General features: G+C 31.6%; 1 protein-coding gene across 2 annotated transcripts in view; it reads left to right on the top strand.

Annotated features, from left to right (window-relative positions):
- LOC118201690 (follistatin-related protein 5-like) overlaps nt 1–25,139 on the top strand; it is a 747,967-nt gene that overhangs the window by 104,699 nt on the left and 618,129 nt on the right. For both annotated transcript variants that reach the window (XM_085815355.1, XM_085815354.1), the window contains exon 2: nt 6,707–6,767. In XM_085815355.1, coding sequence (XP_085671481.1) covers nt 6,714–6,767 — 54 coding nt within the window. In that variant the 5' untranslated portion in view covers nt 6,707–6,713. The remainder of the gene's footprint in view (nt 1–6,706; nt 6,768–25,139) is intronic.

The following is a 25,139-nucleotide window of genomic DNA, read 5'->3' as shown; positions in this document are numbered from 1 at the left end:
TGTTGGGCAGGACTGGACATACGCCCTTGTTAACTTTTGCAGTTCAGGAAAATACACTGCTTCGCGTACGCGTCGGATAGTTTTTCGAATACCAGCATGAGAAGCTAAAGGGCTGTCGTGTAACTCCTGCAGGATATTTAATCTAAGACTAGCTGGGATAGCAGGTCGAAATTCGTTGTTGGAATTTGTAGTTTTTGTATAAAATAATAGACCATCTATTAGTTCGTAATGGGCCGCCCTATTTCTTATCGCCACAATATCTTGGTGGCTAAAATTTTCAGGATCCTTTAAATACTCATAAATGTTTCTAAATTCAGGATCCTTACCCAGATCGGTTATTAGAGATTCTCGGGAATTTATTGTACATGCTGTGAGCATTGCCACCTTTACAGTATTACCTTCTTCATCTATTTTTATTCTGGATAGGGCATCTGCTACAATATTTTCCTTTCTGGGGGTGTGCTTGATTACCAGATTATACTCTTGTAACTTGAGTGCCCATCTTATAGACCTTGGGGATAAGTTTTTCCCTGAGTACAATGTAGTTACCGCCGCATGATCAGAATACACTGTTATTGGCGCCCTTCCAAAATAGACTCGGAACTTTTGCACTGCTAACAGAACTGCAAGTGCCTCTCTCTCGGTCGCGGAATAATTTCTTTGTGTTTGATTTAAAGTTCGACTAAAAAATGCCACGGGCTGCTGATTTTGCGAAAGTACCGCTCCTGCCGCATAATCCGAAGCATCCGCTGAAATTTCTAAATTCTCATCCTTTTCAGGAAATTTCAAAACAAGGGCTTGCGTTAATGCTTGCTTTAATCTTTCGAAAGCACTAGTGGCTTCGGCCGTCCACGAGAATCTTGCCTTTTTCCTTTTTAGTTTTAACAATGGTTCAGCAATAGCTGCAAAATCTTTTATAAAGGACCTATAATATGAACAAAGTCCTAGAAAAGAAGAGAGCTTCTTTGCCGTATTTGGGGGCGGATACTTTTGCACAGCGATTATTTTTGATTCGTCTGTCTCGATTCCTTTCTGAGATATTTTGTAACCTAAGTATTTTAATTCAGGGCCTACAAATTTGCACTTTTCGACATTAACTTTTATACCGGCCTCATTTAACAATGAAAACACCTGTCTTAAATCCTGTACATGTTGGTCCAGATTATCACTAGTAATAATGATATCGTCTAAATAGATAAATAATGTGGACTTTCCAAGAACAGGCCTTAGCACAATGTCCATACATCGCTGAAATATTGTCGGTGCCCCTGAAAGTCCAAACGGCATACGCAGGAATGCATAAGTGCCAGACTTGGTTATAAAAGCAGTCTTAGGCACATCTTCCGGTCTAACCCCTATTTGAAAATAACCAGTCGTTAAGTCTAAAGTAGTCATGTATTTGGTAGAAGTTATGTTCCTTAGAATTTCTTCAATAATAGGTAACGGATATACCAGATATTTAGCCATGGAGTTTAATTTACGATAGTCAATCGCAAAACGACACCTTTTTGGATGTGTTACTGGATAGTCATTGTTTTTCTTACATAAAACAGCCGGGCTAGCATAACTACTTGAGATGGGCATTATGATCCTTTTAAGTAACATATCTCTAATGTGCCACTCTATAATTTTTTCTTTATTCTTATCATACTGGTATGGTTTGTGGCGAACTGGCAGTGAATCTCCGGTGTTGATACTATGTTTAGTAACTTGAGTAAATCCTGGAATATCACTAAATAACGAAGCAAATTCACTTACCACTTGTCGGATTTTTTGTAGCTCTTCCTTAGGCAGGTGGTCAAGGTTTAACATTGGTGGTTCTGTTTTCTCTTCTCGAACTGGTTTCATCGTCAGCTTAAGGGACGCTTCATTAAAATCCAGCGTTGCTTCTGCCTCTGAAAGAAAATCTATTCCTAAGATAATATGTGCTTGCAGATTCTTTACTATAAAAAACATAACCTTTACTTGTTCGTGCTTGATACGAACGTATAGCGGTAATTTACCTATGCACTTGCATCTTTCTCCCTGCGCAGCTAACACTGTCGTATTATCCGAATTATATATGCGGTATTTCCGAAAATACTTCCTAAAAAAATCTTCTGCCACACAGGACTACTGCGCGCCTGTACCAGGAGTGCGGTGGCTGGGATGTTATTCACCAACACTTCAATCTTTGGAAGAGTCAAATTTTTCACGATCACTGTATTTAACTTGAAGGAAGATGGGTTTTCTTGGCTTTCGGATTTCCGCACCCTAGCGTCAGCAGAAATCCGTTTTAGTTTAAATCTTGTTTTTTCCTTTCCATGCTTTTCTTCTTTTGCCACTGGCCTTCAGACTTTTTTCCTGGATTACTATTGAACTGTCGACGTTCGCCGGTTGTTGTTGGATACTCGGGTTTCCTTGCCCACTGATTCGCTTTGCTTCCGTAGCCGTGTTCTTGACTTTCCTGTGGTCTTGGCGCACCAAATTTGTTTCGTTGTTCATACTGGCGTCTTCTTTCAATGTCCGCCGTTCTTCTACTTTCAAACTGGATTGGTAGCTCAAATAACTTTTCCAGTGTAGTCGGATTCCTTAATTCAATAAAGTCTTGTACTTGGGGAAGTAACCTCGACAAAATCACTTGAATTATCTCAGGATCCGGACGGTTTCCATACAACAGTTTGAAGACGTGAATTTTTCTTAAAATGAAGCTTGAGAGATTTTCAATTCGTTTCTGGTATATGCTGAAAAGTTCCGTTTTAATTTTGCACGATCTCTTACGACAGGGAAGGCTTTTACTAGGGCAGTCTTGAAATTTTCGTAAGTATAGGTGGGACTTCCCGTTGACCCAAGAGACTTCTGCCTATACATTTGAACCAATTAAGCGCTTGGCCCCTCAAAGCGCTGGTAGCTAAGGTGACTTTCTGGAACTCATGCACGGGATACATCATGAAGTGGTCATCCAATTTTTCCAAAAAACTGGTTAAATATTGCTTCTGGTTTCATCGATGCGCGCATGGTCTGGACGATGTAACAAAATACTTCCAGGGCGGCAGATGGCATTTCTGGATTCTGAGCCGCTTCTGCAGGCAGCACAGGTTCTTCTTGAAACTCGGCCATGGTTATTTCTCTTCGTCGGGCGCCACTATCAGGTTCAGTGTTCCTCCTTACTTGCATCGGGAACATTACATGACCTGACTCGGAACAGGGAGCTTACTAAAGCTATGTTCAATAAATGTGGGAAGTTGACAAAACACACAGGAAGGGTATACGAAACCCTTTATTTTTCTCTCTTTACAATGATTTCCGGACTTCGGAATACAGAGACCAACCACTTGTGGTCTGAACGTAAGAATATAAAAATATTAACTAAACTCTAACTAGACTTAACTTTGAATTAATAAACAAGTGGCTACTTGAAGATTGGCCGTATATTAACAGAAAGGCCGTATGTAGTACAGAGAACTGTTAACACTACGATACGTTTAAAGTTATCAAGAGGATTAAACCTCTGGCCTTGAAGGCAACCAGCAACCGAGTAAAACTGCTAAGGCAAGCGGCCTGCTTCTACTAACTCCTTCCTCTCTCTCTCTTGCTTGGCAAAAAGCCACAACTTAAGTACTTGGCGTTCGCAAGACAAATTTGCATGAATAAGTTAAAGTTTTTAATTCTGGCCGGAAGTAGAAAATAAGAAGTGATAGTAAAGATTTAAAATAAAATAAACGTTAGTAAAACTTAAGATCCTTACAAGTTATATTTGGAAATATGTTTTGAAGTAACTTGAAATTAAAATGTTAATAATATTTTAACGGGGACTGAAATTAAATCATCATGAAGAACAAAATTTCAATTGTAAAAGGAATAAATTAAAGGCAAGAATTAAATTAAATGCATGTAATCATTGTCAATGATCGGAAATTAGTTGACTTTCCAAGGGGAAAAAACGAACTCCCGTTCAATGAACAATAATTAATAAATAAATACGAAGGTTTTTCGTCTTTACTCGAGCAATAAGGCTAAGCCAAACAGGCAATTCAAGTCAGGCCAAATATTTCCGTGAATAGAAGAGATTATGAACCAATGCTGATATTCAAAGAACTTATTCCTATAAAGCATTTTAGCCAATTCAATTTTGAGTGAAAAGCAATTTCTGCAGGGAATTTCGAAAAAACTCGAGTAACCGTTCCCCGACACCCTCGTGTTTATGCATTTGAGTTCAATATTATTTGTCAAAATTAAATATTGGAAATTGTCATTATGAAACAGAATTCAAAGTATAAAATTGAAATAAACATTAGAAGATTACAAAATATAAGATAAATAAAGCAAACTTTGCAAAAACAAATCAAAAATAATATAAAAATAAGAAATATAATTAGAAAAGTGAATGTACATGAAGATATAATGGCCAGAAAAAGTATTAATTAACTTACGTTCTTTCTAGTGGGCATAGACAAAAAAGCAATCTGTGAAAGCTGAGAAGAGGAAAGAGCTGGTGATAAACCTGCAAAGAGACTTAAAGCTAGGCAAAATACATAGAGTAAGTGTGAGTCTCACAGTGCTTAAGAAATGAAAGCTAAAAAGCAAATATACATAACCACACAATAGGAGGGTACAAATTCATAACCAGGGAAATAATAAATAGCTAATTAATATTTTTACCGAGTATGGCCATCGTCCTCTTACTGTTATTTACATTGTTTACATCATAATTGTAGACCCGGATAACTGGGTTATTAATGTTATTTAGGTTATCATAGAACTTTCTGGCAAGCCAGCAGTAGAAATGTCTTAATTCTTCAATTTGTAACTCCTCGTGTGTCTTCCGATTACGGACATACCAAGCTGAGTTGGTAATTTGTGTTAAGATTCTGCACTTGTTGCAACTTTTTCCTGGAAGATTTACAAGAGTAAGCTCAAACCGGGCAGGTATATCAAAGGATGAGACCCAAATTAAGAGGAAAGTTTGTTTGATGACTTATGATAGTTTGGATTTGTTTACTGGAGTTATTCAGAACTTAATAAAATAGCAATTTGGGATAGAGAAGTAAATTTGTCGGTGAAGTCGGTGAATCAGTCGGTGAAGAAAGCGCTTGCAGATGCGTATGCAATCGTCATGCTATCCTACCCTGCATGGGGTTTTTAGAAAGAGTATGAAATATCCCCTGTTCTTAAAATGTAATTTAAAGAATCAAGTTACAGGCTCATGCACAGATTTCACTCACAGTTTTTTTTTTTGTGTTCTTTCGGGATTGCTGATGATGACTATCGATAAAAGAGTGAGTTTGGAATAGTAATTAAAAATCTACGCTCTTAGTTTAGATCTATAATCCAGAGAAATTTTCCCTATACAAATTATGATCACAATTATTATAAATCTAGCCGAATGCTGCGTGTTATTTCAAATAACTTAAAATTTTGAAAAGAATATAACTCATTCCTTTAAAATTTTAATGTTGAAAATATATGACTGAAATTATTTCAGGTGTTTAACACTTTTCTTGTAAGTAGGTGCGAAAAAGTTTGATTTTATAAATAGAAAACGATAGATGTAAATATATCTCAATTAAAGAAATAATAGCATCAAGAAAATATGTTTTATTAGTGACATCATTTACTACTGCATGATTATGTCATTTGACCTCATCAGCTTCGTAAGCAAGGAAAATGGTCACAAAAAATTATAGCATCGCTCATATATACTCATAAATTTGTGATTCAGTTTTTCACTTATCATTTTGTGAGTTTTCATGTGCGGGAAACTCAGCTTTATAAAGAAATTAAAGCATGAATGCACAAGAGAATTTTTTGCTTTATCACATTTTGCTGATAAAATATTTTTCATGCTTTGAATATCTGTTTTAAAATTATTTGATATTTGCATGTACGAAAACTACATTTTGTACTTTTCCTTTAAACAAGGATTGATACAGTATTTTTATATGAAAAGTTTAATCTCTTCTTAATAATAATCTTAATCCACCTCTTCTTAAGTTTAATCTCTTCTTAAATTAACCGACGTTAGACACCTAACATATTATTTAGTAATTCATGTTAGGCTACTCGTAAACATCTGTGCATGGATTTTTCGGAATTTAGGAAATTTAATTTTGAGCTTTACAAATTAAATTACTAGTCTAATAATTTCAAAAAATATTGTATTCTAATTGTTCTTAAATTGTTTACTGTTATCAAAAAAAGTATATTTAATGATTATTTCTTTTAAATCCCTAGTTGCACCATTGCAGGTTTGAACATATTTAACATCAGGGAAATTATTGGAGGAATTAAAGACCAAAAATGAGCGTAATATTCCTAAATTTGCAGAGCTAGTTTCGAAGTCTTAAACATAGAGAATTATTGTTCACCGGCAGAAGTGAAATTAAAAAAATAAAATGCAATTTTGCACTTCTGCAGCTGAAAAAAAGTGTTCAATATTTAAGCCTTCAAAACTAGTTCTGCAAATTTAAGAATATTATGCTCATTCTTGTTGCTTTAACTCCTCAATAATCATTATTTAGCATATTATTTTAACTCAAATCAAGAATATTGTTTATTCCTTTACTGTAAATAAATCTGAAACCTCAATAACAGAAATTACGGTAAGTATTTAAATTCTTAAATTGTTTTTTAAAACAACTTTTTGTTTTCGAAATGAATAATTCATATCTTTTAAGTATAATTTTCCTATTGATATGTGTTAATTGTTTTCGGATTTGTTTTCCAGGTCAGGAATGAGGTTATTCATTGGAACATTCTTTATCCTTTTCATATTAAATGAGGCAAAGGTAAGCAACATTTTTACCATTTTAAGGGAAGAAAAAAATGCATTTTGAGCTTTCGGGAATACACTCATATTAGTTCAATTATCATCTTGCTGTCAAGAATGTGTATTAGTTACACAAGATAACTTTTGAATTTTATTTAAAGAATTAAAGGAGTTTATTTGCCTGTGATAAATAAATTAAACAAAAGATTATTGATTTTATTGACAGAAAAGTAATAATTTAAAAACGTGATTTAGAAACAAAGCTAAAAAAAGATAATAGATGAATATCAAAATTTTCTAAGCATGAAATTAATGTAACAATTAACTTTATTGAACAAATGATCACTTTGAATGAAATACAAAATTAACATAAATCAAAGTATTATCTTAAAACAAATATTAAATTTCAGTTTTAGAAATATTTTCTAAAAAAATGATTTCTGAAGAGTATTTATGGAAACTTGCAAGCTGTCCTTGTTTGGAGAAGGGGGTTTAAATGTAATCCCTCTGCTTCCAAAAAACATTTTGCATAAAGAAGAATAACTGCTTGAATAAGATGAAATGCCTCAGTTTCTCTTGAAACTCAATATGCATCTGGTATGTTTCTTTAAAATGAACACCAATGAAATATTGCTATTAAATACATATATTAAGTAGAGAGCTTTGACTGTTACATATGTTCCCAAGACTGTACATAGTACCCGATCTTGTGTTTTAAGATAATACTTTATGTGCGTTTAATATAAATATTACCAAAACGTAGCTATTAGAGCCTGTGCTTAGATGTAGGATATCATGCTATTTAATTTACTGATCGGGACGGTAGTGCAAAAGATACGATTAAAGATAAATGCTTACCTAAAAGTTTTTCATAAAAAATGGATTTTCACTTCAGGACACTCAGAGATTTTTAATTTAAAAATATATTAAAATATATTATATATTTAATAAGTCTATAATTTAGCTCAAAATAATGAGCATCTAAAGAAGGCTAAATATGTCACATAAATGTAAAACTGTTTTTCGTAAATTACAGTACGATTTCAGTAATTTTACTTATTTTCAAAATCCTACTTTTTCTACCTGACTTATTTATTACTTGAATATTATTTCGCGTACTCTCTTCTCAAGGATATATAATTTACATTATTTAAACGCTTTTACTTCAAAAAGTAAAAGCGTTTAAATCATGTAAATTATACATCCTTGTTTGATTTGATTCCTAATTTGATTCGTATCTCAAAGAAGGATGTTACGTTGAAACATTCATTTCACACCATTTGGAAAACTGAAAAGTATAAATGTTCGCACCTGAATGAAAAAAAGACCAAATAACAGCATATTCAAATTTCTTCTTTTGCTCTTTTTGCTTATTGCTCAGCTTTCTTATATATTCTTATATTTCTCAGCAAATACGAAAGAAGTTTCACAGTTTCTATCATATGCTGGGGATTGCTTTCTTAAAATTCTACAGTTGGCCAGAAGGCAATAATTTGTCGCTGAGCAGTATTTTATGAAGAAAGCATGCTTGACCAGCTGCCCTGCAGCTCAACGAATGAGATTCTTTGGAAATATTTTATTTACCACAAAAGATTTATACTAACTTCTTCCACCATTGCCAAACCTTGGAAGAGCATTATTATCCGAAACCATATTTGTCATGTCGCAGAGAACACTTTATCTTCGACAGCAAAATTCTAAGCTGCAGAAAGAAATTTATTTTCAGATGAGATATTTTTTCTGCACAAGATTAAAAACTTTTGCTGGCCCTACCTTAATAAGAATAATAATTCTATGGCTTCCAATATAATAAATGTTTTATATTTTAAGCACGTTCTTGATTTCTCACACAAACTTGAAATATTACACTCGGTTATCTTCTTCTCTAACACGATAAGGAAGTTTCTAACTAACTATTTCTATGTAAACAACTATTTTATTTAAGGGTCTTACTTGTTGGATTAAACTTCTTTAGTGAAAATGCTCAAATTGAAAAAAATAACTAGATGAATATTTTACCGAATATTTTTAATGCAGCAGTTCTTTGAATATGACACGCAATTTTATTTAGGAGAATTTTTGTTATCTTTTTTGCACATACTTTACTTTGCAATACGAACTGAATGTACAAATTTTGTGTTTGAAATTGTAAACAATGTTTTAAAAAGCAGCAGTTCTTTGAATATGACACGCAATTTTATTTAGGAGAATTTTTGTTATCTTTTTTGCACATACTTTACTTTGCAATACGAACTGAATGTACAAATTTTGTGTTTGAAATTGTAAACAATGTTTTAAAAACGTGATTTTGTGCAGAGTCATTTAAAAATCGCGCATAAAATTTCAAGTAAAATATATTTGTAAATGTTGATTTCTTTCACTATCATTACGTAATTATGAAATTAAAACTAAACTGATACAGATATAGAGGACTTTGCTCCAGTCGCTCTCTTGCCCCGATAATGTTAACTGTATTATTATGGATATTAAATTTCTGTTACAATCTATCAGTTTTACGATTTCTTTTCATTGGATTAAAGCCCATGTGGGGTTTTTTTTGTAATGAGAGGGCTGACAGTCTGGCCAAGGAGGCATGTATTTCAACTAATGCACACATTGTGGAAATTTCTGGTTCTAGACAAATTGCCATTAAGAGTATGAAGAAATATTATAAAAATATATGGAAAGATCTGTGGAAAAGTTCAACAAGAAAAAATAATTTGTTGATTAATATTGAAATTACAGATAAAGTTTTAATCTATGATGACATTAATATAAATCAGATTATCACCGGAGATGGTAGGTTTCCTCATTATTTAAAAAGATTTCATGTACAAGATAATGATCTATGTCCAAATTGTAATGTTTTGGGTGATGCCAAACACTTCGTGGTGGACTGCCAATTGACTGATTTTATTAGACGAAGTTTTTGTGATTTACATTTTGATTTATTGAATTTTGATTTTAAACATTTGAAATCTTATGCAAGAGAATTGATGGCCTATATTAATGGCAATAGACATGCGATTGGGGTTTTTAACTAAGTTCATTTTATTTTTAATGTGTTTATTTTAGGATGTCTTTTCCGTCGTGTTTTGATGATATGTGTGACTGTATGTCATATTTTCGTTGTGTGTTTTATGTGTGTTTGTTTTCTTTCCTTATTTTATGCTATCATTTTTACTAATACAGTTTTCTTGATTTAGTTATTTTTGGTTTTCTTCTTTCCTGCTGTGTCGTTAATCCAGCCATTTAAAAAAAAATTAATAAATAAAAATAAAATAAAATTATATAGTCGTATGGCAACCCTGCTGGATGTATAAATATTATTTTATTTAGTTGATTACACTAACATTTTTAGTTACTCGGAATGTGGTGTGAATGGAACGCCCCCTTTTTGGACCATAAGATCACTTTGTGATCAGGCGGGTTGGGGCGTTCTAGCAAAAACAAAAACAAAAACAGATATAGAGGAGGAATATAATTTATGAGAAGTTATAATATTTCATATTAATATAATATAAATTTTATGAAAAAATAATGATATGTTACAAAAACGCACTACTTCACTAATACGATGAAAGAGTTTCAAATGTTCTAAAGAGAGCGAACTTAGAGATTCTTCATCTGTCCAAAATGCACCTCTTTTAAATGCAGAACAGGCGCACATACTTGGAATGTTAACAGAACATCGATTTCCATCTTAAACTCTTGTAACATCTATAACCTTGCAACTCTCCGTTGCTATTTGATGATGTTTCATTTCATATAATATTTATATCTTTACGTTATGCTGAAGATCACAGAATTAAATTTTGAAAGATGAAGCCATTTTTATGAGAGGTATTTTAAGCTAAAAATCAGAATTCTAATAAATTGCCGAACGATTAGTTCACGCTAGATTTTAAAGAAATGACAGCTGAGAGAAAATATTTCCATCCATAAAACAACGATTAACAATGCAAAATATATGTGTATATTTATATATATGTCACAGCTATTTTTTAATTATCACCCGTAAATAATTTATCTGGCAGTTTCAAAACCCACCAGCGGCCGAGCGGTAAAGTCGCTGAACACTGGTAGCTTGGTCCGAGGTTCGAATCCCGCGAACGGGCTGGCTGCATGGGTGTTTTCGTGGTTTTCCCCATGTGTAACGTTACAAATTATAGAAAAACAAAAAATAATAATCGAGGTCAGATGTTAAAGATATATTTGTTCCCGGTGTTTTATATACTATCGAAGAGCTGTTTTTCACAAAGCTTCTGAAATTTACATTCCATGAATAAAGAGCACGTTTGTTCTTAATTTCGTAAATAATAAAAATTAATAGAAGGAAAACCAAAGGCTTATATGTAAATAAAGGTTTCTTATTTTGTTTCTAAATTTGCTCTAAAATTACTATCTTCTTCTTTCTATATGCAATGTATCGTTTTAGAAAATGTAAAATTTTCGCGACATTTTTAACTAAAACAAATGAACATTTTTCCTTTTAATTTCCATTAATGGTTTTAATGAAGAATTCGGTATTTCTGAAGCTATGAAATGTTATTTCGTAATGATAATACACTTAAAAATTGTTTGCATGCAAAAATATTCCAATTTTCCTTTTTCTCCTCTGGGAAAAATATGCTATTTTTTTAAGTTTGCATAAGAAATGTGCCTATGCAAAATACTATTAATAAGCGATACATTATTTAGCAATAATAAAAAAATTATAGATATTGTCTCTTAATTTCCAAAGTGTTCAGTGCTCATTCAGAATTTAGATGAAAAATTTGCACAACATGATACATTTTAAGTATAAACGGATATTTTGCATTTTTAATGGCTTCTTTTCAGTTATTTGTAATGTTACACATAATTAGTTATTAATTTTCAAAAAATGTAATTTTTCATTGAAACACTTTTGCAAAAGGTTTTCGGAATTAATGAAAATATAAAATCATCTGAAAATTAAGATTTTACTTGAAAATAATTGGTATTCTTTTGACTTAAAAAGAAGGGTTTTAGTGACTGAATTGAAAATTGCTTTGACTGTTGATTTGAATTTTTGCTTGACATTTTCTTAGATTATGCAATTTAACCGAAATGATTCGGTGAATTCTATCTTCAGAGAGTTTAATTATCTTTACTGCCTGAAAAACTGTTTTTTATAGGAGATCCATCTTGTTTACATTGTTTTGAGATTTTTATTTCGAAACAACTCTGTTTTTTTCATTTTTCATTTTACTGTCTATAAATAAACAGGAGCTTTTAGGAAAAAAATTAGAAGCAGTGTAATCTTATAAAGCTTGTATCACGAAACTTCTTTATCCATCTAAAAATACCTAAATATTTTTCTTTCTCTTTTCTGGAACAAAGACGTAATTTTAAATAATATTTAACTTTTTTATAAATATGTTTGATTCTTCTTTTAGCTTATTAAATTGCACGGGGTACTTCCGAAATTCTTGGTAATGAAAATGGGAAGGGAAAAAATATTCTGTTACGCATAAAAATTAAATACATACTAATGTCATTCTTCCATTCTTTCGTCTTTCCTTAATAGCGCATTTATTGAATACGTCATAGTTTTTGTGAAGTTTTCAGAAGCAGTTTAGTGTTTAGCTGTTGAATTAAACCCTAATCTGACACAATTTAGGAGGAATTGTCAGTTCCTTCCCCAACTTTCTTTTAATGAATAAGCTTATTTTATTCTTCTCGAAACATATGTGCAGTAGTACTACATATATGGATATTTCATAGAACAATGTTCTCAGCACTGAATTTAATTTCAGCCATGCAAGTAACTACTGTTGTGAGAAAAAATTTAATAAGTGTAAATTGAACTTAGTAACTTAAAATTGATTAGATTTCTAACTTGCTAATTTCCAGGATATTAGTTCCGAGTTTTAGGATTTGTCTCGAAACGACGCTGAGCAGAAAAGGTTTACTAGTTTTAGAATAGAGGCGATATATCAAATTAAAATTAGGCATCAAGGGGACTATTGATAATTTAAATTATAATTTATAGTTATGATATACCTATTTTTTATTTTACATAAATGCATTTATTTTGTAGGATTCTCCACTGTGTAATTCTAAGTTACAGTTGAATGAGAAGAATCTTAAGAACTAGTAAGCGAATAATCACTTGAATTCGTGGGGTAGAAAACAACAAGTGAGAAGAGTGAAATAACCCTTATTATTCCAACTAAAGTTTAACATAACTACATCTTGGAGTTGTACAATAAAGCCGAAATTCGGGCTTGAACTTAAGGGACTAAGAACTAAACTAAACTAATCTTAATTAAAGAGATGTATCAAAGCCGAAGGTATCAAACTTCTAACAGAGTTGACCCCTTAACGCTAATTGACTACGAAGCTATCAAGGGCCTAACGTACGGACGAGCGTAATAATAGCTTAAGAGAGAGTAGCCTAAAACGGCGGACGCGTGCTAGCTAGAAAATCTGGTTCTCTCTGACTAAAACAGTAGAACTTCGCGGTTGAATACCGCTTTTCCTTAATTTACATTCAGACGTGATTCTTAAACTATGTTCTGGCCGGAAGTGGTAAAAGAGATAAGAAAGGAAGCTTAACTCAAAATTTAACTGTTAATAAAACTAACATAATCTTTAAAATTTATAAAGATAACCCATCTTTAGATGATGATATAAATGATGCATGAAGAAATAAAGGCGCGATGGATTTTCATTAAATAACGTACAGTTCTTCGACTTTCAGAAATCTTTTCATTTAAGCATTTTAAGCTGAATAATAAGCCAATAAAGAGACAAGTATTCATGTTGAGTTGTGACTAATATCACTTCTTTGATCTAATCAGAACAGACTCACGAATTTTATCGTGGCAAAGAGTACAAGACCTTGCTTTTTGCTGGCAAGAGCCTTGGGCATCATACAGGTGACAGTATGATTTTGCACAGTTTTATCCCAATATTTAGGAAGATCAACTCCAGGGGCAGTACGAGTGTCTCCCACCCCTACTCCCCTGTTATCAAACTACACGAGAGGATTTTCGGTTCACCATATATTTAGAGTGTCCCCATGCAGCATGTATTTCTAATATGGATGCCTTTTCTGGGATTCAAACCCGGATTGTTCAGTAGAGTAATCAGAATCACTAACCTTATCTCACTGGGCCACTTAAATGTGCATAGAAATTCAGTGGAAGACAGAAAGAAGCGACAAATAGGGAATTAAGAGCATAGAGACAAACAAGAGGTGAATGCGTCGACTGCAAAAATTGCTAAAATTAGTGAAGCTACCATTTTATTTCAACGAGATTTCATTTTATTTCAACCGAAATTTACATACACATACAAAAACTTAACAGTACTGGTTGTGCTCGAATTGGCCTCCGACTAGGATGTTAACGATATGGAGTTAAATGTCAGCTCGTGGAAGATATTATGGCTATGTCAGTGAGATGGCTACTGATGGAATGACCAAATGTAGCTTGGAACCTAACCTATTAAAAATGATATTTAGTTTAAAGTAAATTTGGTTATTAAAGTATATTTGGTTTGGAGAAGACCTGAGCGCACGAGTCACTTTGAGCAATAAGGGAGAGGCAAACGTGTAATGGCGTTTATGTACAAAGCTGAATTGCAGCTGGACATAAAGCTAATGTAGGAGGACATATCATTTAAATATATGGCAGTTGATAAACAAGCTATCAAACTGGAAATATAGATACTGAATTATGTACAGATTAAATATAGTCTATAAAGTTGAGTACAGGAGGGGCGAGTGTTCCGCTGTACTCTGTATTATTCCTTCAGGAAGCTTACCTTGCGGACGTGTTTGAGGCAGACTGGACTGCATATGGCTTAGCATGGCTGAGCAGGCAGTGGCACAATATGTATTAATTTTTATTTTGTGGCAATTATTGGAAATTTATTTGGCAATTTGTTTGTGTAGATCTGGTACTGCAAATGTTAACGGCCCACTTTGAGAAGTTTGTAGAAGCTGGTTTTTTAAGGTTGTATTCTGAAGTATATAGGCTGTCAAATACGTAATAGTCCGCTGTTCCTTCCCTACCGAATATGCAAAGATTTGCGTCACTGCATCGGAAGCGGTGCAAATATACTGGGAGTAGGACCATGTTCAGAGAAGTATTGTGTCAGTGAAGCGGAGCTGTTTTATATATTTTAGCAAATATAACTCAAAAGAGTAATTTATGTAACTGTTTTATATATCTTTTGAGCAAAAGAGAAATTTGTGTGTGACTAAAATTTCCATAAAACTGTAGTTAAAATACGAGCTATTTATTTTACATGAATGAATGCCACGAATTTCTGATTTTATTAAACGGAAGGCACTTGAACGTTCGATAACATAAAGTGTTTGTCTCATTGAATATGCAGCAAGAATTTCTCTTTTAAACGTCACTCTTTGAATAAGAATTCTGAAGGGTTTCAGAAAAAATGCGAATTTGTTGACTCTGTCGCAGAAAAAATCGCCAAGATATTGCCAAATGACGATAGAGGTAATCATTTCCCCATGCATTTGTAAAATTTTGTCATATTATGTAGCTTTACTTGAAAAATTTGTAATTATCTAACCTACAGCTAAATTTATATTAAATGAAATTAATTGCAAATTAGAGTATGACTGCTCTTAAATTCATATAGAAAGCTTAAAATAGATATTAATTTAAGAAAACTTATGCTTACATTTAGAAAATGCATATGGGTATAGAAGTATTTTTAACTATGTTAAAGAGTTTGTTAAGTATTTATTAAAGACATGTTTTTATAAAGCAGCATCTTCTATGCAAATGCCCGATATCAGGTATCTTCCATTTATATCAGCAAATCGTGAAAATTAAAATACAAATTAATGTTCCTGTTTGTATTTATGAATTACGGAAATCAGTAAACAGCTGTTAACCAGTATGAAAATTTTTAAAAAATCAATTAATACCATCTTTTTACTTATATGAAGAAAAAACTTGGAAGAAACTCGCTACTTTATTCAGGTAAATGGAAACAGTCATAGAAAGGATGTGGTGAAGTAATCTACTCGTAAAATAAAACTTACGAGACTCAATGCGATACAGGTTTTCGAAATTAAATTATGGCAGCTCTAATGAGGAGTCATTATTAGTACGAGCGAAAGAGTAGCGCACGTAATATGCAGGAATTCGAATAGCATGTAAAGCTTAGATAAGTGTAATATTTCATTACGTTGTAAAATTTAATATAAATACATATAGAGGGAAGCTGGAAGAATTTCTGAGTCTTTAACATGAAGTTTAGAAACAATTCATTTTTGTTTATTTATAATTTATAAACAATTTATTTTTATTTAGTAAAATTTAAATATGTAAATTTTTATGAGGAATAGCTTATGCATTAATATAAAGATACCGCATCATCGCTTTCATCGTGATCTTCCTTTAATTTAAGAATAATCGAAACAAAGAAAGAACGGATACTTCAGAATTCGGAAATAGTTCTCCAGCTACAAATTCCTTTCGAGGTATGTAAAAGGATTTTATAACGGGCTTTACTAAAAGAATATTATTTGTTGTTTTAACGTTTCAGACGAAGAAAGGAAAAAAAGAAGCTTAAGGAAACTTGAAATAAAAGGAAATATAACTTCAATGCAAGATTTTTTTTAGATTCTGAAACCATTTATTTTTCATAATTATACTATTCGATAGAAGCGAATGAGAAAAATTCGCGGGTAAAGGAAACTTATTTTTTGACTTGAGTTTCTTTAAAGTCAACAATAAAATAATAAAAGTGAAAAAGACATCATTGATCTTTTTTTATAAATTATTTTAGACAGAGAATTTAATACGTAAAGATGGTAACATTTTACCCTGCGAAAATCTCAACACCAAAACTCTTTTCTTAAAAATGCTTTTGGCATTTTAGTAACTTTACTTGTATGTTCTATTACTTCATAGAAGTTTTGTTTTGATTATGTTAAATCTAAGTTTTTTATCACAATGAAAGAATTAAAGAAAGCAATGTGCAGTAAAGCCATAGAAATTTTCTTCGATAAATTTCTTTTGTAGAATATGACATAGGAATTTAAAGGAAAGGAATGACTCATTTTATCTAATATGAAAGCTTTACAAAATACAATGTCTAGCTTTCGAAAAATATAAAACAGACGTTTAATATGCAATTCAGTGTTTCTCTTTTCAACTTCCAAAACAAACATTAAGGATTGCTTTTACTGTTTTGATATTTGACTGCATTATTTTAAATGTTGTGTTTCTAACTGTTCATGTTTTATATCTAGTGAAATATGTGCGAAATCTAAATTAAGTTAGTTTCTAATTTGTCTAAAATAAGTTAATTTTACAGCGAGATAAATCTGCATTTGCACATCTTTACCGAAAGTTTTGTGTACAAGTCAGTAATTTAAAAACTCTAGACGGAAGTCAATGTAATTAATGTTTAAAAATTTGCTAAATTACATATAGAAACAATTGTTATGTTTAGAGATACATGGACTTTAAAAACAGATGAATTCTTTTCTTATTGTTTTTAAATATAAAAATCAATACGTGTTGCTTTTCAAGCAACTTACTTAATTATCATTCTTGAAGTGTAGTTTGAAAATATTATGCTTATATAGAGATAATGAGGTTGAGTTAAAAGGTAGAGTATAATTAAAAACAATTAATAAAATAAAACTAAACTTTTGTTACGTAACTAACGAACATTTAGAAACTATATATAAACATTTATAAAGATAAATATACTTACATAAGTTGAATAATGCTAAAGAAAGACTAATAATGCTTAATTGTGCGCACAGTTGGAAACAGAAGTGACGTTATCTTAATTTTCGAAAATGTTGTTTCTTAATCGGATGTATAAATTTTACAGACGGTCAACTGTACTGTTACGTAATACCATCAATAAACTTCGGGAGATATCCACGAGACTGTTTTATGAATCCTTTTTTTGTGGATGGCATCAGTTTTCGGCCTTGCCATGCACGTTCTGATCCGTTTTTGCTTAGTCATATAAGCGTTCTATGAATTTAATGTTGTTATTATTTGAATTGTATATTGTACTGTATTTTTCTGTTTATTGAATAACTAGCAGCTTTGCTGCCAGCCTTCGTCTGGCTTTTAAATGTATCGGAAAAATGGCTGAAGGGAACACCATATGTTAAATTTAAAAACTGCTTAGAATTTTACTCTATAGAACAACTTCATAAAAAAAAAGTTATTACGTATAACAAAATTACAATGAAGTAAGCAATATCTCTTAATACAAATATTAATTATCCTAATAAATAAATTAACCAACTTCCCTTTGCAAAGTCTTAAGAACTCAAATGGTATAAAGGACATTAAGAACTTTGTTTCCTAAAAAAATCACTCAAAACTTTTCAATATTTTAAAGACAGTGCAATGAGCAATAAATAACATAAAAGAATACGAAAAACAAAAAATTCTGAAAATCAAAGTATAATTAATGATATTTTATCTCATATTTTCGAGAGAAAAAAATTACAATGGTATAAGTTATATCCTTTAATACAAATATTAATTATCCTAATAAAAAAATTAACCAACTTTCCGTTGAAGAAAAAAATCAGGCAAAACTTCTCAATATCTTACAAATAGTGAAATAAGCAAAAACTAACATGAAAGAAACTCAAAAAACAAAAAATTCCGCGCAGAAGTTTACTCTGCAGAACAACTTTATCAAAAAAATGAATTATATGTATAAAAAAATGACAGGGAAATATGCCAATCTCTTAAAAACAGTGACATAAGAAATGAGATGAAAAATTGTTGCCAAACCCATATTTCTAAAAGAATGAAACTATTCAAAATGATGCAATTTTATCAAAAATCTATCAACAACAGAATGAAAGGAAAATTGTTGCCAGAATCACATTTTTAAAGATGTGAGATGTGAGAAGTGTACTCGGAAGCTTCATTTAAAAAAATTTTTAAAATACAAAATATTATCAATTTTCCAAAATTATTTTTGTAAAAGCAGTCGCAAGGATGAAAGTTTAACGTCTCCAAAAATCAAAGAAAAATAAACTGTAAATTTTTAAAAATAAACATTTTTAGCAAAAATCCCGTTGAAAAGGTGTTAAGCTCACTTTGTTAAATAAATTCGTATTTAATCGATTTACTGAAACACGAAATTTATTTTAAGCTCGTAAGTGCCTACGTTTCATGACGATGTGAAAATGGAGTGTGTAGAGTAAAATCTCGCTTTCCTATAGCCCATTATATCTCAAAATGACGCGCAAAACACAAAATAAAAAAAATTATAATTCCAATTTCGAAAAACTCGCTTCGAGGTGCACTGGCTCTTGTCTAAATGCACCTATGTGCCAAATTTCGTAGCTGTGCTAGCAAGCTGGCATCTATCATCAAACTATCGCTTCAAGAATCGTCATCGTTTCGTCCAAGCCCTTGGTGGCAGTTGTTGGACCGGTTTCTTTCTCTTCACTGCTGGGAGTTCAAGGGTGAAGGACGAGCTTCGGCCTGTCTCTTCACTGTCTGTCTCTTCACCTACGATCTCATTGTGCAATTTAAGACTCATCCATTGTCTGTCGCCACGTGGTGCACTGCTCCAAATTAATTCACTGGTAGAAGCTTCAAAATCAAAAGAAATTTCAAGACAAGTATATTCCTGGTCTACATATATCTTCGATTCCAGGTTTTTCGTGATTTATAGAAAGTGATGCAAATGGATAGTGCTCTGTAGTGTATCGATAAACGAGTGGACGTTCTGCATTTATAGTAGGACTATAGTTATGATCTGATTATTTAATTTTCTTGTTTATTTGTGTGAGCTCAGCAATAAAATTTTTGATAGGAAAGATAAATAGAGTAAATTGTAGATGAATAACTTGTATTTTCTTCTTGAACTATCACAACGTCTGGGGTAAGTACTTTATTTTGCTATCCTCTGTAGGTCACATATTTATCCCTATCATTCGGGTTATTGCGGAAACAACGTGATGTACTCTTAATCACTGTTATAAATTTCATCGCTGATAAAATTGATATTCAAAATCTTGGTTATCACTTATACACCTGAATAATTATAATAAATATTTCTCATAGCCTACAGAAATTAACACATTTTTCATTACATGAGAAATTAAAATATATAAGTATTTTTGCTACATACAAATATTTTCACTACATATGGTGCCGTGACAAAAGAAATAACTTAAAATCATTTAGTTCAGGTTGAGAATTCAAATAAAATGTGTGACCTATAGTATATTTGCTGCACATATGATTTATATTGTTGAAAATTTATGATAAATGATGGGTAATATGCCATGAAAGAGTAATTCTATTTTGGATAATTCAAAAATTCAATTTCATATGTATTGTTATATATATGTGCATATTTAAAGAAAGTTTTAACATATTTGAATCAAAAGCTGATTTCAGTAATTTCATTGGATTGTGGTATGTAATGATAAAATAATGTTCAGCAGTATTAGAATCCAGAAGTTTTAATGATCAATGTACTTATATTGCATCACTAATTTGATATATGCATGGTTAAAGTTACAGGAGATCCTAATTAATTACTAAATTAAAAAAAAAATTACCTTAACTTTGCTATCTACTCTTATATGCATGTTTGGTAAATGTATATGTAAATTATCAGAGAGAGTGCTAAGTGTTTGTGTAAAATAATGTAGATCTGAATAACATTAAAATAGAAATAGCAGATTGTAAGGTAATGCAACATAAGTAACTATATTTCTTCATTCATGTCAAAGCTTAAAGGTAGATCTAACACTGGTATGGCAACTTCCCTAGCTTCTGCTCTGCCCACATTTAGTGGCAACTTATCTGAAAATGTAAATTTCTTTCTTGATCAAATAAATAGTGTTGTTAACCCTTTGAGGGGCGATATATAAAATAATTTAAACTGTGGTAAAATATTGCATGAACTATAACTTATGGACCCTAAGGATACAAAATTGAGACTTAAAAAAATCTAGAGCGAAATCCTGAATTTTGAGAGCCGGTATATATTTTATACCGGCGCCCCTCTAGGACATTTTTTTCCAGGTAGCTGCCAACTGTTAATCTTCGTTTTTAAAATTAATTTTGGGTACTTTTGATGTGCGTCTGTAGTGATGAGTGCTTGAATATAGTTATGTAAGTATAAAGACAATTTTTTTTTTTAATTTTGGCAGAAATTTAAAATTTAAAAAATAAAATTTATGTTTTTTTATGCACTTTGATGACGCAACCCAGCTGAACATACTTATGTAAAATATGGGTAAAAAGCTTTTCAATTTGATTTAAATTCAATATTATTTTATGAAAAAATTTAGCAAATATAACACTGCATGTGTAAATCGTATCATGCTGTAACTGAACTAGTATAATATTACAAGCAGATGTAACTCAGCCGAAAATTAAAAAAATTGAAAAATGAAGTACTACGACCGACTCAGCTGAGAAAGTATGTTGCATTTTTGAAGTTGTATTTTATACTTTAGATAATATGAGAAAAAACAACCATGCTTCATACTATGATACGAAGAATCGCCCCCCCCTCCACGCACACACACTTTAGATCATCAAGGACCGTAAGGGTCCCTTTTTTATTTTTTGTAAATATAGGTTATAATGTATCTTTTTGTTCAGGAAGAAACGCCGTTAAACAATTTTATTATTTGATACACCTCAAAGCTCTTATTCTGGTTTTCAACCCCTTTGGCTGCATAGGGGCTCCTTTTCAACTTTTGGATAAATTTTAGTTTGCATCTAAAACGGGCCTTAGAAATATTTTTCCTCCTTTCACCAACTGTGAGAATTTATTTCGGAAACAACCTATTTGTATCAACGAGAACGCAGATTTCTCTTGTGTTCTCTAGTCTTTCATCTGAAATTAACAAAGAATTTCCCTAAAGAATAAAAGCATGCTTTCAAACCAGCAGTTTTTGTGAAGGAAGAGCGACGGAGAGCTCGCGACTTCGGGTGAGATGGACCTTAAGTACATTTCCATTTTAAGTGAGCTTTCCCTTTGTGTGATCTTATCACACCTCACAAAGAGAAGAAGGCGTGACTCCCGAATGACAAATTAGTTGTCAATCACCTCTTTCATTTTCCTTGCATTTTAGAATTTTGGAAAACACGAAGCAACGGGTGTCTTTTGGGGGCCAACATGCCACATTTAACTCCCACAATTGTGTAAAGTTTTGACCCTAGATGGAAATTTTGAAATCGATGAGTCTTTCTCTTGGAAAAGAGATAAGTGCTGAAATAAAAATTTTAGCTAAACACAGACGAATGAAACTCGAGCTGAGTACACAAAGAATAAATGTAACTAATATACTTGTATTCAGTCTTAGCGCAGAGTCAATAAACTCCCCATTCCTCCATGAACATAATACTGAATCCTAAACGACTTATAAATTAATCATGAAAAATTATTACATCATAAACTGTTATAATAATAAAGAAATTCTGTCATGTCACAGAGTAGAAAAGGAGAAGACTGGTGCTGCCATCTATTGGCGTGGTACCCTCAGTGTGGGCGCCGGTATATATTATATACCGGTTTTTTAAAATCGTATAAATAATCTTCTGTTAATTATCATTTCTGACAAAAATGAAGTAAATATATAAAATTCAGCATGTGTACGTCATATATTTGCAGGTTTTGAATCTTTTCTTTCCCTCCAATAGAATTTATCAATCTTCCAACATGATACCTTGCAAAGAGGTACATTAATTTCATAACTGCAAAATATTGAGCATTCATAGGGTGATGCTACCATTTAGAATTGAAAGGAAACACTAGAAACTTACGATTATAGCTTTTGGTGTAGAAAAATTAGCATTTTTTCTGAGGTTAAAAAATTGAATTTGTATATATTATATACCGGTGCCCTTCAAAGGGTTAAATTAGAAAAATGGTCAGATGAAAAGAAAATAATCATTCTGAAAATAAACTGTAGGGATAAAGCTCTAGATTTCCTAATTAATGATCCAAGAGTGGCTAAGGAAAATAAATTTGAAAATTTAGAAAAATTATTAAAGAATAAATTTGCACGAGTTGAATCTTTTCAGGACATTCTACAGCAATTCTCAAACATCTCTCAAAAGTGCAACTAATCTGTTAGGGAATTAGCTGACGAGATTACTACAACAGCGACAAAATACATAAATGAAGATTCGGTTGAGGATTCTAGTTTACATAAATTAAAAGAGAAAATGAAGCTCACTAAATTTCTTGAGGCCCTCAGAACAGACATTAGGATTGAAGTTAAGAAATTAGGTCTTCCTTTGATAAGGCTGTAGAATTGGCAAGTAATATAGAAAATGCATTGAATGATGAGAAAACATATTTGAACAGTATAAATGTTGAGCAAAATTTAGAGATTAATAATCTTCTCAAAGAAAGACTTGAACAGAATAAAATTATTCAGGAGCTAACAGATAAAGTAAATCAACTTTCTCAAAATAAGCCTATAAACACATCTTATACAAGAATAAATCACAATGCTTCTACATCTCAAAATTCTAGCAACTTTAATAGTGTATCTTGTCATATATGTAGCAAAAGACACTTAACAACAGATTGTTGGTATTTTCCTAGGCAAGACCAGCATAATTTTAGAAACAACACATTCAGGGGACACAGCAATTTCGAAACACTTGGCGGAGGAACTCTCATCCTTACAGAAATAATAGTCAATACAAAAAAGGTCAGAATAAGCATTTAAAATAGCTAAGGATTCTTGCCAGATATATTACAACAAAAATTTTAGACCCCTTGCAGGAATCCGCAGAGACTGGGGTTATAAAGAACACCTGTATAGACATCATAATCCAAAAAAGATCCAAAGTAACAGCAATAATGTCCAACACAAGTTTGCAAAAAATGAAAGATGTAATAATAGAAACTCAACCAAATTGTTGATGTCTTGTAACTCAGAAAATTCTAATTATCTGCCAATAATCAAACTTAAAATTGGTTCTCAGACTTATGAAGCTCTTCTTGATACTGGTGCAAATTTATCTTTAGTCCAACCAGATGTTATTGAGGAAATTAAACAATTCACTAAAGTTGAATTTGTTTCTCGGATGGTAAGAATAAAAACTATTGAAGATTCATGCATTCCTTACATGTCTGCAGTTAATTTAAAATTCAAAATTCAAAGTAAATGGTTCACTAATTTATTTTATGTCACCCAAAACAATTGGAATTCTACTTATCAGATAATCCTAGGTTATGACAAAGTAACAAAATTTTGTTACATTCCATAAATAAGAAACTCATAGTAGATAATACTCATTTGGACTTAGAGTTGCTTAATTTTTTATTGGAAGAAAATTATCCCAATAAAAAATTAAGCAAAAAAATTAAGCAACTCAGTTAATGTAAGAAGAAAAAATTGTAATTTAAACTCATTAAGAATGGTTTCTAATATAACTGTCCAGCCAGGTCAATCTCAAATCATTTCTTTAGCTGTTCCTAAAGCTTTAAAACAATTTAAAGAAATTTTGCTTTCTCCAAAGTCATCACAAAATAAGTTCCATATCAATGAATCTTTACATATAGTTGATTGTCACAACCACATTCAAACTATTGTTGAAAACAACACCAATGAGAAATTAATTTTTAGGAAGAATTCTGTTATTGGAACTGCTGTGCCATTTCACTTTGAGGATATTGTTAGTCCCAAAAATCATGAGACTTTACAAATCAACACACTAAATCTGCAAGAAGTAATTAAACTTAGAAAAGAGGAATTAAATGTATCAGACTTTAAACTAGATCATTTAAATGAACAAGCAAAAAATGAAATGATAGAATTGCTAATGAATAACTATGCTGTGTTTTCAAAATCATATAATACTTTAGGATCTACTGATAAAGTTGTAGCAGAATTTAAACTTCTTCACAATTTCCCAATTCAAACTAGACCTTATCCTATTCCTAAAATTGCAAAACAGGATGCTCAACAAGAAATTGCAAAATTATTAGAAGCAGGCATAATAGAACCCTCTTCTTCAAGTTATAGTTTTCCTGTAATATTTGTTAGGAAAAAGAATTTACTTGGTGAAGATAGAAATGCACCAAAATTTCGTATGGTTGTAGATTATCGTCTATTAAACTGTATCACAGAATCATACAAAATTTGTTTACCAAAAATTTCTGAGATTTTGCATAACATTGCTGGTAGGAAATTGTATTGTGTACTGGATTTGAAGTCAGCCTTTTTCCAGATCAATTTGCAGGACTCTGATAAAGAAAAGTTGGCATTTTGCACCGAACTGGGTAATTTTCATCCTTGTAGACTTCCCTTTGGAGCTCGCAATAGCACTTCTTATTTCCATACATTAATTTCAAAATGTTTAAATGACATTAAAGGTAGTAATGTTCAATTTTTTCTAGACGA

The sequence above is a fragment of the Stegodyphus dumicola genome, chromosome 4 (assembly GCF_044657685.1).
Source record: "Stegodyphus dumicola isolate Sdum_Otavi_A_Nest chromosome 4, ASM4465768v1".
Taxonomy (NCBI): Eukaryota; Metazoa; Arthropoda; class Arachnida; order Araneae; family Eresidae; genus Stegodyphus; species Stegodyphus dumicola.
This window is presented reverse-complemented; position numbering and strand designations above follow the sequence as displayed.